Source organism: Pogona vitticeps, chromosome 5 (assembly GCF_051106095.1).
Source record: "Pogona vitticeps strain Pit_001003342236 chromosome 5, PviZW2.1, whole genome shotgun sequence".
Lineage (NCBI taxonomy): Eukaryota > Metazoa > Chordata > Lepidosauria > Squamata > Agamidae > Pogona > Pogona vitticeps.
Genome location: NC_135787.1, coordinates 158079151 through 158094605, shown reverse-complemented (window position 1 = coordinate 158094605; position 15455 = coordinate 158079151). Strand labels below are relative to the sequence as shown.

General features: G+C 38.5%; 1 protein-coding gene across 9 annotated transcripts in view; it reads right to left on the bottom strand.

Annotated features, from left to right (window-relative positions):
* Positions 1–310: 310 nt before the first annotated feature.
* TMPO (thymopoietin) overlaps positions 311–15455 on the bottom strand; it is a 32813-nt gene continuing 17668 nt past the window's right edge. The window contains exons 2-9 of one of the 9 annotated variants that reach the window (XM_020803333.3): positions 10604–10730; positions 8229–8285; positions 6245–6345; positions 3740–3859; positions 3515–3634; positions 3080–3193; positions 2237–2331; positions 311–1985 (exon numbers count right to left, since the gene is read on the bottom strand). In XM_020803333.3, coding sequence (XP_020658992.2) covers positions 1682–1985; positions 2237–2331; positions 3080–3193; positions 3515–3634; positions 3740–3859; positions 6245–6345; positions 8229–8285; positions 10604–10730 — 1038 coding nt within the window. In that variant the 3' untranslated portion in view covers positions 311–1681. Of the gene's footprint in view, positions 1986–2236; positions 2332–3079; positions 3194–3514; positions 3635–3739; positions 3860–6244; positions 6346–8228; positions 8388–10603; positions 10731–15455 lie in introns of all 9 variants that reach the window. The other 8 variants (XM_020803330.3, XM_073000248.2, XM_020803332.3 and 5 more) reach the window with 8 other exon arrangements.

Genomic DNA, 15455 nt, shown 5'->3' with positions numbered 1-15455 from the left:
TAGACCACAAGTTATATCGACCACAAGTTATATCAAGTCAGGACAGTGGCCCATTTTTCATTAATGTGCTCTATACTGACTAAATGATTTTCTAGTTTCAGAAATAAGTACCGTATTTTCTAGTCCTATCTTGTGATGCCAGAGATTGAATCTTGGGCGGTTTGCACACAAAGGCAGCATTCTATTAACCCATGGCTCTTCCTCAGTATGGTCTAATACTTGACTACAACCATTAAATTGACTTACTTTACAATACATATACCACCATTGCCAACTTCAACATCTATGCCAAATTAATTCCTCACACAACTTATTGTGGTATATAGATTTAATAGGTACTCATTTCACTGGAAGTAAACAGAATACAAATGAGACTTCTCAGAAACATGTTTAGATTGTGTTGTATGTGTACATAATTCTGCATAGTGTTAGGCTGCTATAGTTTAAGGCAGAAGAAATAGCATTACAAAATACATTATGGCATCAATACCAACTTCCGATGAGACTAGAAATTATGGTTAAAAATCTTTATTGCAATTTTGTATGGAATATGCAGTAATACCAAGAACCCATGTGTGCTGAAAATTTATACATTCACTTTATATGTAATAAACCACACTTAAGAGATAAACTAAAATTATTTGATTGGAAAATGCAACCAAGAACAAATTATGCAGACTAAAAATAGCAGCACTTGTTAACTTTTGTTTTATCACATGAAATGTAATAAATGCCCCTTTAATATACCACACAAAAGAGATGTTTTAGAATATGAACACTGATGGCGCTTAAAACAAAATGCCACTGGAGAGAAAATGAAATTTAAACATGACATTCAGTTTAGTTATGTGAAAAGAGTAGGTTTTGCTTAAGAACATAACCCTTTCCTAGTAAGATTAGAAGCTTGCAAGTTAATTATGATCCAACATTTTAATAATTCTATAAAAAAGTAATTAAACTTGTTTGATGTAAGGTTTACTTCACACAATTTTACTAATAAATATTTTTTTCCTAAGGACAAGTTAAGCAATTAGAGAGGATAAGCACTAAATAGGTAACTATAATTAAAATAGACTAAGTTTAAGTGGAATTACTACAACTAAAACTGAGACAGATACAGAAATGCATACAATAGGTTCACAATTTATTTATTAAGATGTTACAGTATTCTACAGAAAAAAATCTGGATTTCCTATTAAAACCACAACACACTAATCTTAGCTGCACAATTTGAGTAAAATGCATCAAAATGCACTTCCCTTTATTATCTTAGCTCTTTCAATCTCTAAAAACAATATGCAAAGTACAGCATCCTTTTAGTATGGAGTAAAAACATTTAAACACATCTTCACATTTTACTATCACTTTTGCCCTTTTTTGAGCTTCCAAGTTGAAAATCAAATATACAATCTCAAATGAATGTAATGATGTCCACATTAAAAAAATAAATTCTACAAGAAGTTCCAGAGAGGTCTAAAAATATTACTTATGGCACAAAGTGATCTCCTAATTCTGAAAAAAAGTTAGTAATGTCCAATTAATGTCTTATTTCATGTCTCAATTTCTCCGTTGCTGTTATCTGTATATAGTCTCTGACCTGATGAGGAAGGATGACATCTCTATAGTTAAAAACAGGAGACCAAGTTGTGTGTGCCGTACAAAAAAACCAAAACAAAACAACTCAACCAATCGTTTTCTCTGGGTTACTCCTCATACTAAGGAACGGAGAGAATGGATTTCCTTGGTTGGTTTCCATAGACTGATAGACCAAAAACAAGAAGACTGCGACAACAACGAAGAGTAGGATTTTTATCCACAAAGGAATGGAACGTTTTTTAATGGTTGATTTCTCTGGTTTGACATCTGCTGAGCCTGAGGCAACATATTTGGGGATATATTTTGATGAGTAGTTTTCATCCAGTCGGAAGTCACCAACTTCTCTAGGTCGACCAGCAGCTCCCTTGATTGGTCTACGGCAACTAGCACTGTTAATGAAGAATCAATATATTTATTTAAGGTTATACATATTTTAATCACATTAAGCATCATATCCTTTCTTTTAGAAAGTTCAAGTGAAGTATAGCTCTTTTGAATTAATAAAGCTAAGCAATACTTCATGAGAAGGTCTAAGAGTTCACCAGAATAATATCTGATTCTTGCCAAGAGCTAATGGATAGATCAAATTACTTAATGCCTTAACATATATGCATTATTATTTAAGTATACCCAGAATTACCTGATTCCTGTAGGTGTCGATGTTTCATATGGAAACAATTCTTTAAGAATATCCCTTTCCACTCTCTTTTCCTCTGTAGAGGTTTTCCCCATCACCTGTAAGGAAGAAAAAAGAATTATAATCTTTTTAATTACACGAGAAACCAGTACTAGAAAGAAAGAGGGAGGGAGAAGGAAGGAGAGCATGCAGCTGTGATTAGGAAAAGAATCTGGCACATCAGTGAATTTTAAGAAAATTGTTTCATGAAGTTTAGCTGTTGATTAAAGTTTGGTTACTTTGATGTGTTTAGCCACTTAATAAATCCTGTTATCTTCAGTACCATTATTTTGTTCCTTCAACAAGACAGACAATACTATCTTGATAAATGAAAACTGTAAAAGGCATTGTTGTCACTTCTGTCCTCAGTGAACAGATCATATGGTTACTGAAATTCAACATCACAACACACAATTTTGCATAGATTTTCCATCCTTTTTTTGGTGGAAAGTATAAATACAGCAGAACCTTATAAAACAGTTCATGCAAGCTTGTAGCTCTATCCCAAATTCTGTTAATAGTTATCAAGATAATAGTTGGGACATACAGGTAGAAAGGTTGAAAAAAGAACAGAATAGAGCTATTACTCAGTTACCATGCTTATCCGAATTCCCAAAATCTTACTTGCTAATACATGCAAAAATGCCACCCAGAAACACAATGTAATCTAAAGCAAGGAAATAGCTATAAAATAGCTGTTAGCATGTTACACCAAGTAGGAAGCAAAGTAATTATTTAATTATATTACATATAAAGAGAACACCCTCATCCCTTGTCTGGCCAACAATCTAAGTTGCATTTATTTACTTCAGCTGTCATCAATGATTTCTTTGCTGATCTTCTGGACAATTCTGAGAAGTCACTGACTGACAGTATAGGATCTGCATGCTTGACATTTCCAGATACTCTATTGACAACCTGCTGAAATTTAAATTGTTCAAACTCAGAATTAAGGAGAAAAAAAGTAATCCCCCCCCCAACTATATAAGTTTATATGGGAGAAGATTCTCAGAAATTCCAGCTTTGTAATTTTAAAACAAAACTGACAGACCTTAAATTGGAAAGAAAACAACTGCTATTTAGAGTCACCCCATCCCCACTAGATCAAAGTTGGTTGTTTTTTAATTCCTTTTAGTTTGTGTCTGAAGTAAACCACAGGCACGAATATTGTTTAAATCTCATTTTTCCAAGAAAGAAGGTATATTTAAGTTTTCCAGGGAGAGGAAGATTATAGAATACCACCTCTTGCAAATTCAATATATTTACTAGGGTCTTGTTGCTTGAAGCTGTTACAGTATCAGCTATGGGAATACTTTCTGATATTACTGGATCATGTACAGGCAACGGTACTGTAGCTTCAACCTGTTTGTTTAGAAACAAAAACATAGCAAATAAGTGTAAAGTTGCTACTAGGGACCTAAGAATAAGGAAAATAAAAATCTAGATTGGAAATTAGCCTTGCATCACCCTTTTCCTTGGTGTTCTTCTTGATACTCTTGCAGATTCCCTAGAAACTGCCTGCAGAAGTCCACTTTTTGAAGATCCACTTCTCCAGAATGTTTCAGTATCTCCATCCTGAGAATAGCTCTATTTAAGCATCAAACATATTAGCAAGTATGTGAATGCTATACATATTTACACCGGATGATTGTTCACCTAATGCCCCAGAATCTTGCAAGCAAATTACAGGGAGACTTTTAAGTTCCATACATATCTTTTATGCTACTTTACCTCTTAAGGTAATTATACATAAGTGCTGGCTAGCTAAGAAAAAAGCACATGCTGTAATCTATTATTGTCTTAAGTGTCATAACTAATTTACCTTATTCCATACCTAAATTATTTACAGGGTTCTTGTTTATGTTAGGATTTTGATAGTATAGAAGCTAAAATGCAAACTGTAAATATTTCTATCTTGAAGGCACACAGCTATACAATTGATTATTGATTAAAATATGTAAGGAATACAAACGGGAACATAGTATTACCCTGTTTCCCCTAAAATAAGACCTAACCTGAAAATAAGCCCTACTGTGATTTTTCAGGATGCTCGTAATATAAGCCCTACTCCAAAAATAAGCCCTAGTTAAATGAAACCCCTTTTCTTTTTAAAGGAGCTCAACTGTACGAGTTACTATGTCTTGTAGGACTACATTGTTTATCGCTATTAAAGAACAGGGTTTAAACTGTTAGCATTCTGTTTCTGAATGAAGAGGAAAATATTTCAGAAACAAATTGCTCCCTGAAGAAAGCCAAAGAATATTTTAAACCACATGCTATAAAACCAAAGAAATCCAATTGCAGGGTTGGGTGCAAAGTCTGCTTTAAGTAAGAGGCACAAATTCTTGAGTATGCTCTTGTAGAATAAGGGACAATAAGTTATTACCAACTTAACTGCAGAATCCTAAGCATAGTTACTTATACAGTGGTGCCTCGCTTGACGACGATAATCTGTTCCAGCAAAATCGCTGTAGAACGAAATCGTCAAGCGAAAGTAAAAAGTCCATTGAAATGCACTGAAATCCAATGCATTCCAATGGGCGAAATACCTCACCGTCCAGCGAAGATCCTCCATAGGGTGGCCATCAGTCCTAAAACACAGCGGGCAGCTATTTTGCACAGTGGGCAGCCATATTGCGACCTGTCAATCAGCTCTTTTAAAACCATTGTAATGCAAAGAATCGGTTCCCAAAGCAGGGAACCAATCGTCGTAAAGCGGATTCCCCCATTTAAACATTGTTTTGCAACTGCAAAAACCTCATCGTTAAGCGGATTTGTCATGGAGCGGGGTAATCGTTAAGCAGGCACCACTGTATGTACCTTATTCACAGGTCACAGTAGCATAATGCACAGAAAAATGAAATAACTAAAAAATGACCAGATAACATCCTATAAATTGTATTTTCTAGCCAAATGAATCTAGCAAATAAAAACACCAGGAAATAGTACAGTGGACAGGCCTGAGATACATTTTTGATCTTGTTGCTATTACAGGCATGAGGTATTGTCCCAAAAAAACCCACAAATGGTGAATGCCTAAAGAAAAGAATTCTGAGTATGGAAAAAAGTGATGCTATTCTTTCCCACCACATTCTAAAACCTATGTATCTTCAGAGAACACTGCACCAACCAAAATAACAACAAGTTCCTATTAAAAAAATAAATTTCACTCCTCATACCACAGCAACTTTACAAAATTTGGAAAAGTGCTGCAGAGTTCAGGATGGACTTGTTAGGCAAAACAGAGTAATGGAAGACTATTTATATTCTTACATAGATTCAAATGCACTTCTTTGATAGTTGTCTTTTAAATGTTTGACTTTCTGATTATTTATAAATGTAGAGTCTTTGTGTTCTACATAATACGTAATTAAAGGGACAGTCCTCTGTTTTGGGAATCTGACAAAGATTCCTATATGTTAGTCAAGAAACATTTAACCAATCCTCATGCAGCCAGTCCCCCCTAATCTTTTATCTTATAAAATCTGTCCGCTAATGACATACAAAGTTAGTCCAGATGAGTATACTGTTTCTATTCTAAACAAGTTGTTCGCCTTCATTAGTCCTAAACTGTCAGAATTATAAGAAAAGCTATTCTTAAACCAAAACACCAAAGTTATAAAGAACAAATTGAGAAAAGATAGAGAGGAAGGGAAAACCTTCCCTCAGAAGACAGAACCAGAGAAAATTAGGTTATCGTAATCCCAATTATTTTAGATTTCATAAATGGTTCTTATGTGAAACATTTTAAATATTAAATGATCATTGTTTTAATCCATGAAATACAGCTGTTTGGGATTTTATTGCACACTATCCTGTACTATAAGAAATGCAATTTGGTGGCTATTGATCAATAACTTTCTAGTGCCTGTAACTCATTCAAATACATTCATGTTAATTAATCAATGTCTTCAGAGAGAAAATTTTGATTCTGTACAGAAATTCTTGATGTGCAAATTGTTGCAATATTACCTGGTTATGTTCAGCAATTTTTCTCTGTTTGAGGGTTACTGAAGCCTTTGCATTACCCTTCAGAGGTTCTCGCTTCTCAAGTTTGAATTCTGTTTTGGGATCTATGAATAAATAAAAATCATTATTTGTTTACAACTGTAAGTTCCAAATTATATAGATGACCCAACAACATATTTTTCCCCTGACACAATCTAGCAGAAATGACGGGGGACCTGCAATGGGAGGGGAAAACCACTAGCTCTTCATGTTGGATTTAGACCTTAGTCTGAATTCAAAAAGGCACAATATAGAGGGGCCAGAGCTAAACTGAAAAAAGGTATTAGGGATGCCAAAGCTATGTACAGTCGGAGGACTGAGCAACATCTTGAGAGCTCTGACACTCGTTGGGTATGGCATGGTCTGTGACAAATCACGGGGCAGAGTAACAAAAACAGTCTGTTTAGCAGCAGTGACTTTTTGGCTGAGCAGTTAAATAAATTCTTCAACTATTTTGAGGTGGAAACAGGAACAACCATTATTCCAACACCTACTATCTATAGTATCTCACTAGAATCTACCATCGACAGACAACCACTACTACTGCAGATTTCAGATGTGAGACATGCTTTCCAGAATATTAACATTAGAAAAGCAGCTGGACCAAATGGAATCATGGGACGAGTTAAATAAATAAATAAATAGATAGACAGATAAAAATAGGGGCTGCACTGCAGAATTAGCTGGTCTTTTTACGGATATTTTCAATTTATCCTTGTTGCAGTGTTCTGTTCCCACTTGCTTGAAGACATTCCCTAAGCAATCAGCTGCGGTATCTCTCAATAACTATAGACCAGTAGCTTGAACATCTGTTATGAAATATTTTGAGAGATTGGTGCCGGATTACATTAATGCTAGTCTTCCACCTTCTTTGGACCCATGGCAATTTGCACACAGGAGAAATAGATCTACTGATGATGCTATGTCCCTTGTTCTCCATACTGTACTGAGTCACTTAGAATAACAGGGAACTTATGTGAGGCTGTTGTTTGTGGCTTATAGCTCTGCCTTTAATACCATTTTACCCAATAGGTTGTTTTTTAAAATGATTCTCATTTTAAATTATTCTCATTTTATTCAGGTCTAGTTCATTACCGTATTTTCCCGAAAATAAGACAGGGTCTTATATTAATTTTTGCTCCAAAAACACTTTAGGGCTTATTTTCAGGGGATTGTTTTTAATGTACAACAATCTACAGTACGTTTATTCAAATACAGTCATGTCATTTTCTGGTTGCTGCACAATGGTGGAAGGTGGAGGTTTACTTAACTAGGGCTTATTTTTGGGATAGGGCTTATATTACGAGTATTCTGAAAAATCATACTGGGCTTATTTTCAGGAAAACAGGGTAAATAAACTGGTTCAAAACTTTAAACACACTTTCTAGGAGTAAGCTGCACTGAATAAAGACTAAATTCACTCTGAATAGACAGGTATAGAAACTGCTGCTAATCTCTTACATTCAACAGTTCTGATAAACGGTCACATAGCTAGCTGTTGAAAACATCAGTATTGTTCTAATGATAAGCCATCAGTATTTTTCTTATGGGAAGAATACCAAATGAAAATCTGAAGCCAGATGGAGGCAAACAAACAAACAAAAAGTGAGAGTCCAGCCTGAAACCTATGCACTTCCTCTTCTATCCCTTTGCAATTCTCCATACCACTCGTAGAATGTAATGGCCAAAACCACAGATTCTGTATTTACTTAAGGATTACTTATCTCAGTTGAGCATTAACTTCTATAAACTAAATCTGCTCCAGATTCATACTTCAGATTCAATGAAATCTATGGGACTATAGCTATCCACGGTCACTGATTTGATTCATCTGACAATCAGTAATTAAGTCAAGTATAGGAAAAGCCCACAAATCTGTTATTACCAGTCTTACTGTACAGAGTTCTCTAGTTTTAAGAACTATTCACTCATCTTGCATTATTTATACCTTCTTCATTGTCACTGTATTGATCGGAGTCATCATTTCCATTCTGTTTGTTGTTTTCTGCAGATGAAGAAACAGTTGGAGGTGGTATGAAAGAACTTAGCTCTTGACCTGATTCTTTCAACTTCAGTAGTTTCTTCTCATATAGCCTTCTTGTAGTAGCTACAACAAAGGATGAAAACACTGGCTACATCAGCATGGACAAGAAGTTCAAGTTGGCGTATGCCTGTCAACAAAAAAGTTCCAACCTCCTGGGTCAAGAGACTGCCCCCTCTGAAACTTCTCTCACTATCTGAAGGGGTTCTTTCTCTTCCACTAGGGCACTTATCATCCCTTCTGACTCCCGTGTATCTATCTTTCCCTCCGGCACGGGGCATCTACCTCTCCCTTTGGCATAAGCAGGGCTTGAAAAATTTTAGAATGTTTCACCAGTCAGTCAAAAATTTCATCAGTCAGCATGACTGGACTATAGCCTTGCAATTTATGTTTAAACATGCTCTCAGACTTGGGTTGTTTTATTACCTGTGTGCCTGTGGGGTCATGAGTTTTGTATTTTTAATGCCTTTCTTTTGAATGTCTCCAACAAAAATAAAACTGAAAGCAAAAGCGCCCAGCCTCTTAAGGAGCCAGGTCGTTTGGCTGAAATTGGAAGCAGGGAATCTCCATATTCTCCAGCATGGGACTACTCTACAATCTCCTGCAGAACTATTTATCTATGTGCATTTTGAACTCTCTTCTCACAAGAAGAAGGCTGTTTTTCCTTTTGCAATGGGAAGGGGGAGGACAGGACTGCATGATCAGAGAGAGAGAGAGAGAGAGAGAGAGAGAGAGAGAGAGAGAGATATGAACTGAGGGTGAGGGTGCTGTGGCTCGTCAAGCAGCATTTTTTCACTCGTCACAGACAAGTGGATTTTTCAAGCCCTGAGCATAAGAATATCTCCTGGGTGACTGGATGTCCCTTGCCATGACCTAGCTCTTCCTCCACCTAACAGTTGTCCCCCTCAATGTCTTGCCATGTTTCTGCCTCACTTGGCAGCAAAACTACTTTAGTAGCTCAATGTCTTGCCATGTTTCTGCCTCATTCACCAGTAGATCAGTTCCCATAAACCATCCTCCAGCAACCAGGACTGACAGAACCATTGTAGTCTCAGTTGGTTTTCTGGCACGTCGGAAAGGGCTTGTTGTTAAGGCCACAGTGCCCTGCGGACTCTCGGCAACTCCCAGTGTGGGTGAAATCATCTGGCTAGCCATGTGGGTCGTAGCCTCAGTTCCATGGTTGGAGCATGACAGCACAATGACAGGGGCATCTGTGACCATATCATTCTCACACAAATTTATTATCTGTATGTTTCTTGTAACTGTCTGAAAAATACATAGCATAACTATACACAATCTACAATGAAATTAGGGGGTTGGGGAAACTAAAGCCAGGTGAAGATTACTTTAGCAGACCACAGATATGTCATGTGTCTAGCTACTGTTAAGAAAACTGCTTGGCTAAAATTCAGCTAAAACGTATTCTTGTAATAATTACAATAATTACCATCAAGTCAATTTTGACTTATAGTAGCCCCTTTTCATGGTTTTCCAGGTACAGGGTACTCAAAATTGTTTTTCCATATCCTTCTTCTGGGGGCACCCTGGGACTGTTCAATTATCAGTACTGTACCTTAATAGTGCCACCAACACTATTAAAATATACTAATTTCTCATTTTTGAACAATGTGGAAATCCTTTTTATACTGTGATGAATTATGTAAGAAAGCAGCCTTTGTTTCCACCATGCTAATTTGAAATAACTCTTAGTGCCTTGCACAATGATATGATGTGACAAATAATTGTTCATACCCTCTATGAATGAAAATGTATGGATCTGAGCATTCTGAAAGCAGCCAAAATAATAAAGGGAGCTGTAGTGCTGATGTGAACCACTTCTAGTTCTGATAGCAGTCGTGGGATTGGTCTGTTATCAAGATAATGAAAGTGATTATAACAGAGCTTAATACAGTATGCCACTAAATAGCACAATGTATTTAACCCATAGAAGTAGCAAATGTTTATATACAGGTGTACCTTAGTTTACGAATGTAATGCATTCTCTGGAACGTTACATAATGTGGAAAATATGAACGGGGGAGGCAATACAGACCTCAAGGCACAATGCATCCTGGGGAAACTTTCTTCGTAGTCCGAAAAACCCAGAAAAAAAGTAAACCAAAACTAAGTTTGCTTCATAAACTGAAAATTACATTAACCAAGGCATTTGTAAACTGAGGTACCACTGTACAAACTTACACCTTTGCTTTGTTCTCCATCACTTTTTGTCTTAAGGTTTTTAAAATACACATTATTTATGCAGTTTCTCAATATTAACCTACCCACAATAGGACCTGGATTCACACCATATCTCAGAAGTTGATCTTTCAGTTCTTCATTAGTGAGCTCTGTAACATCAATATCATCCTGCTCTTCTGGTCTTGGTTTGTCAGTTTTCTTTGTTGCTTTCTATGAAGAGACACACAGGAAATATTTTATATTTACTGTAGTGCAAGATTATTGAATGTGTAAATACACCAGTAATTTTTTTAGCGCATCAACATAAGAAGCATCCCCCCTAATGTGCCTCACATGCTCCTATGCACTGATCCTTGGAACAGCTGAGGGAACACGGCATCTATCTTACATTTTCAGCCCTTTTAAACTCAGAAAGCTCACTCCCTTTTTTCTGAACAGATATTGCAAAACATATTGCTAGTGAACAATTCCAAGTAATTTTTTTTTGTTTAAAGAAAGTGTATTTGTTAATTTTATTTTAAATCTTTATAGTTATTTTTAAGGACAAAAGCCCATTTAGACTGCTTAATAAGTCAGGTGGTGCCCCAACAGAGTTTTCAAGGCATGCGAGATGTTTGAAGTTTACTTTTGCCACTTCTATTGCGTTTCCATGGCTGAGCACGAATTTGTACCCAAGTCTCCCGAGTCCTAGTCTCACACTTGATGTAGTACAGCAGACTTGCTCTTAATAACACTGCCTTCAGCTGCAAAAGGGCCTCCTGCTTCCTGACATTTTGTCATTCATACCAGATACTACAAAAATGACAGCCTTTCCCTTGCCCCCTCCTGCAAAGGTCAACTCTACAGTTTATTTTATTTATTTATTTTATTTATGTATTGAATTTATATCCCACACCATCTGGCAACTAGGCCACTGTGGGCAACTAACAACAATATCAGCAAGAATATTAAAACACAATAAAAAATGAATTAATACATAACCAAATAATGTAAATTAAAACAGATGGCAATGAAGGTGGTAAAAAGGGTGATGGTTGTTGTTCAGTTGTTTAGTCGTGTCAGACTCCTTGTGACCCCATGGACCAGAGCATTCCAGGCCCTCCTGTCTTCCACTGCCTCCTGGAGTTGGGTCAAATTCATGTTGGTAGCTTCGATGACACTGTCCAACCATCTCGTCCTCTGTTGTCCCTTCTCAAAAACAATGGTAAAAGGGAGGCCGAGATCTTGATTCTCTGGGAAAGCCTGGTGGAAAAGCCAGGTCTTCAAAGGTCTTTTCAACCCATCCAGCGAGAATGGCAGGCAGATCTCAATAGGCAGGTTATTCTATAGGCGGGGGACATCCGCCAAGAAGGCCTGATTTCTTGTTCTTTCCCTCTGGGCCTCCTTCGGGGTCAAGGCCCTCAACCTCTCTGCCAGTAAAGAACAGGTACCGTGTTTCCCCGAAAATAAGACAGGGTCTTGTACTGTATTAATTTTTGCTCCAAAAAACGCAATAGGGCTTATTTTCAGGGGATGTTTTATTTTTTCAATGTTCAACTATCTACATTTATTCAAAGACAGTTATGTCATCTTCTTCTGGTGGCTGCACAATGGTGGAGGGTGGGGTTTCACTCAACTGGGGCTTATTTTTGGGGTAGGGCTTATATTACAAGCATCCTGATAAATCATACTAGGGCTTATTTTCAGGTTAGGTCTTATTTTTGGGGAAACAGGGTATTATGGACAGATCTTGCTGGGAGCAGGCGTTCTGACAGGTACCCGAGGTCCTAAACCATTTAGGGCTTTGAATGTTATCATCATAACCTTGAAATTGATGCAGAAACGAACCGGTAGCCAATGAAGGGCAGCCAGAGTGAGGGAGATGTGCTGGAATTTCTTCAACCCAGTTATTAATCTGGCCGCCGAATTCTGGACCAGTTGAAGCCTCTGCATCAGCTTCAAGGGTAGCCCCATGTAGAGAGCATTGCAGTAGTCTACTCTTGAGATTACAGGGGCCACGTCTAGATAAGGACACAGCTGGGCAATCCTCTGAAGATGGAAATGGTCTGCCCGGACCACAGATGCCACCTGGATTTCTGTGAGATCCGGGTCCAGGCAGATGCCCAAGGTGCAAACCTCACTCTTTGTGGAGTCACTCCCACAAAGGAGAGGAAGTTTCTCAATTCATTGATGTCAGAGCCGCCCATGCGCAAGATTTCCATCTTGTCCGGATTCAACCTAAGTCCATTTGCCCTCATCCACTCCAGAACTGTGCCCAAGCAGTGTTCGTTCGAACAGAATCCACTGCAATAGGAAAAAAGGAGAGGTAGAGCTGGGTGTCATCAATGTACTGATGACACTGGGCCACACAACTCCAGATGACCTCGCCAGCGGCCTCATATATATACAGTGGTGCCTCGCTTGACAATTACCTCGCTGTATGACGAATCCACTGTATGATGAGGTTTTTGCAATCGCTATTGCGATCGCAAAATGATGTGTCTATGGGGAAAATCCGCTTTACGATGATCAGTTCCCTGCTTTGGGAACCGATTTTTCGCTTAACGACGATCAACGTCAGGTTTCCAAAATAGCCGCCCGCTGTGCAAAATGGCTCCCTGCTGTGTTAGGGACAGATTCTTTGCTCTACAGGGAGCAGAAAATGGCCATCCTATGGAGGATCTTTGCTTTATGATCAGGTATTTTGCCCATTAGAACACATTAACCAGTTTCTAATGCATTCTAATGGGCTTTTTACTTTTGCTTGACGATTTCGCTCTACAGCGATTTCGCTGGAACGGATTGTCGTCAAGCGAGGCACCACTGTATTTATATATTAAATAGCATTGTCAAGAAGAAAGACCTCTGCAGAATCCCACAATTGAGGATCCATGAGATGGAAGTCATCTCGCCAAGCTGCACTCTCTGGGGACGGTCCTCCAAGAAGGAACGGAGCCACGCCAAAGCGAGGCCACCGATTCACAACTTGGAGAGCCGCCCCAGGATGCTACCATGGTTGACGGTATCAAAGGGCACTGAGATATTGAGGACCAACAAGGACATATTGCCCCTGTCAGTCTCCCTCAGGAGGTCATCTTGCAGGGCGATCAATGCTGTTTAATTCCTCCCCTACAAAATTTATCTTCACAACTCAGTCTTTGTTCTGTTTTTTTTTTATAGTCAATCTGTCCCTCCCACCCAGGTATGAAAAAGGGAGTGTGAAAGGGAATCCATTTTCAAGTAAGCCAAGGAGTAGACAAAGACAGCAAGAGATATGAAATTTGTATTCGCGAAGGCTTTCACGGGCCGGGATCTAATGGTTGTTGTGGGTTTTTCGGGCTCTTTGGCAGTGTTCTGAAGGTTGTTCTTCCTAACGTTTCGCCAGTCTCTGTGGCCGGCATCTTCAGAGGACAGCAATCTGTGCTCTGGTATAGATATGAAATTGCTGTCTACAACTTCTAATTAAATGTATTAAAATTTATGCTGTACTTTTCTATCAACCACAACATTCAAAGAGGGAAAATACAATTGTAAATAAAATTTTTAACACTAAAGTAAAATAACTAAAATGCCAGAAAATATATGGTCAGCACCCAATCAATTAAAATTTCCTTCAGCAACAGATCAGTTTAGCCTGCCTGAATAAAAGCCATATCTACAGGACAACAAAAAAAGGAAGCAACCAAGATGGGTTTGTTTTAAGTAGAATTATTTTACATCATGCTTTACATTATTATTCAGAAAAAGTTTAATCAAGCAACTCTCTCTCATGCTTGCTTGCTTGCTATAACTGTAATGCATTTTTCCTACCCAGATTTCACACCACATCCAATAATCTTCTGATTATTAACAGCTCCACAGAGACAGAAAGAAAAATAAGGCATTGACTTTGTCTAACCAGAATTTTAGTGAGACAATAGTTAGCCACTCCAAAGAAATGAGCATCATTCAAGGAAACTACTAAATGCTAACTTAGATATTTTAACAGCGCTTCAATGGATTTACCATAGTAGCTGAACTTCTACTGAAGTAGCATAGACTCTCTGAATGAGTGAGGATTTGGTGAGCCAATTATTTTGTAAGTTCCATTGATTCAAATGGGCCTAGTCTGGTTGCAACTTACCATATTTTTCTGTTTATAAGATGACCCGATGTATAAGATCATCCCCCCTTTTCCAAACCTAAATTAGAAAATTTTATCGCTGCTTTCCCGCCACTTCCTAACTCAAGGCTTAGCAGAAGGAAGGGAAAAGCAAGTATCAAAGGGCTTGATCACTGAGCTGGCAACCAGTGGCGGAGGCAGCAGCAGCAGGAGGCGGACACTGAGGCAAAGAAGTAGCTGGGATCGGTTGCCTCTCGCTGCTTCCCATTGACTGCTACTGCCACCGCCCAATCACAAGGAGACAATCACTGGAGGTGACTGGGCAGCGCTGGCAACAGTCAATGGACAGCCGCGAGAGGTGGCCCAGTGCAGCTGCTTCTTTGACTCAGTCTCCATCTTCTGCTGCTGCCCTTCTGTGTATAAAGCAACCCTTAAATTTTCCTCTAATTATTTTAGGGGAAAGTGTCATTTTATACACAGAAAAATATGGTACTTCAACATCGTAAGTCTGTCACGGGGTTCACCTGGGCCCAGGGGGGCACTGGTGGTGAAGGCGGGAAAGAGACTCGGAGGCCCATCGTCATTTTCAACATAACTGCGTTTATTAACAAGTGAACTTAACGCGTCAGAATCAAAACGGTCTTGCAAACATTCTTCTGGTAATAAACGATATTTCTTGGGCCGTACTGATAACGGGTCTTCAAAACCTTCTAATAGGGTGCCGGTCCGAACCGTTCCCTGTCTGTCATAGGACGGAGGGGGGCACTCCGTACTGCACATACCGTGCCACAGCACGGGTGCCTCGCCCAATCTCCCTCTGGGGGCTTCTGCTGAAATTCTGGCCCAGGATGGAT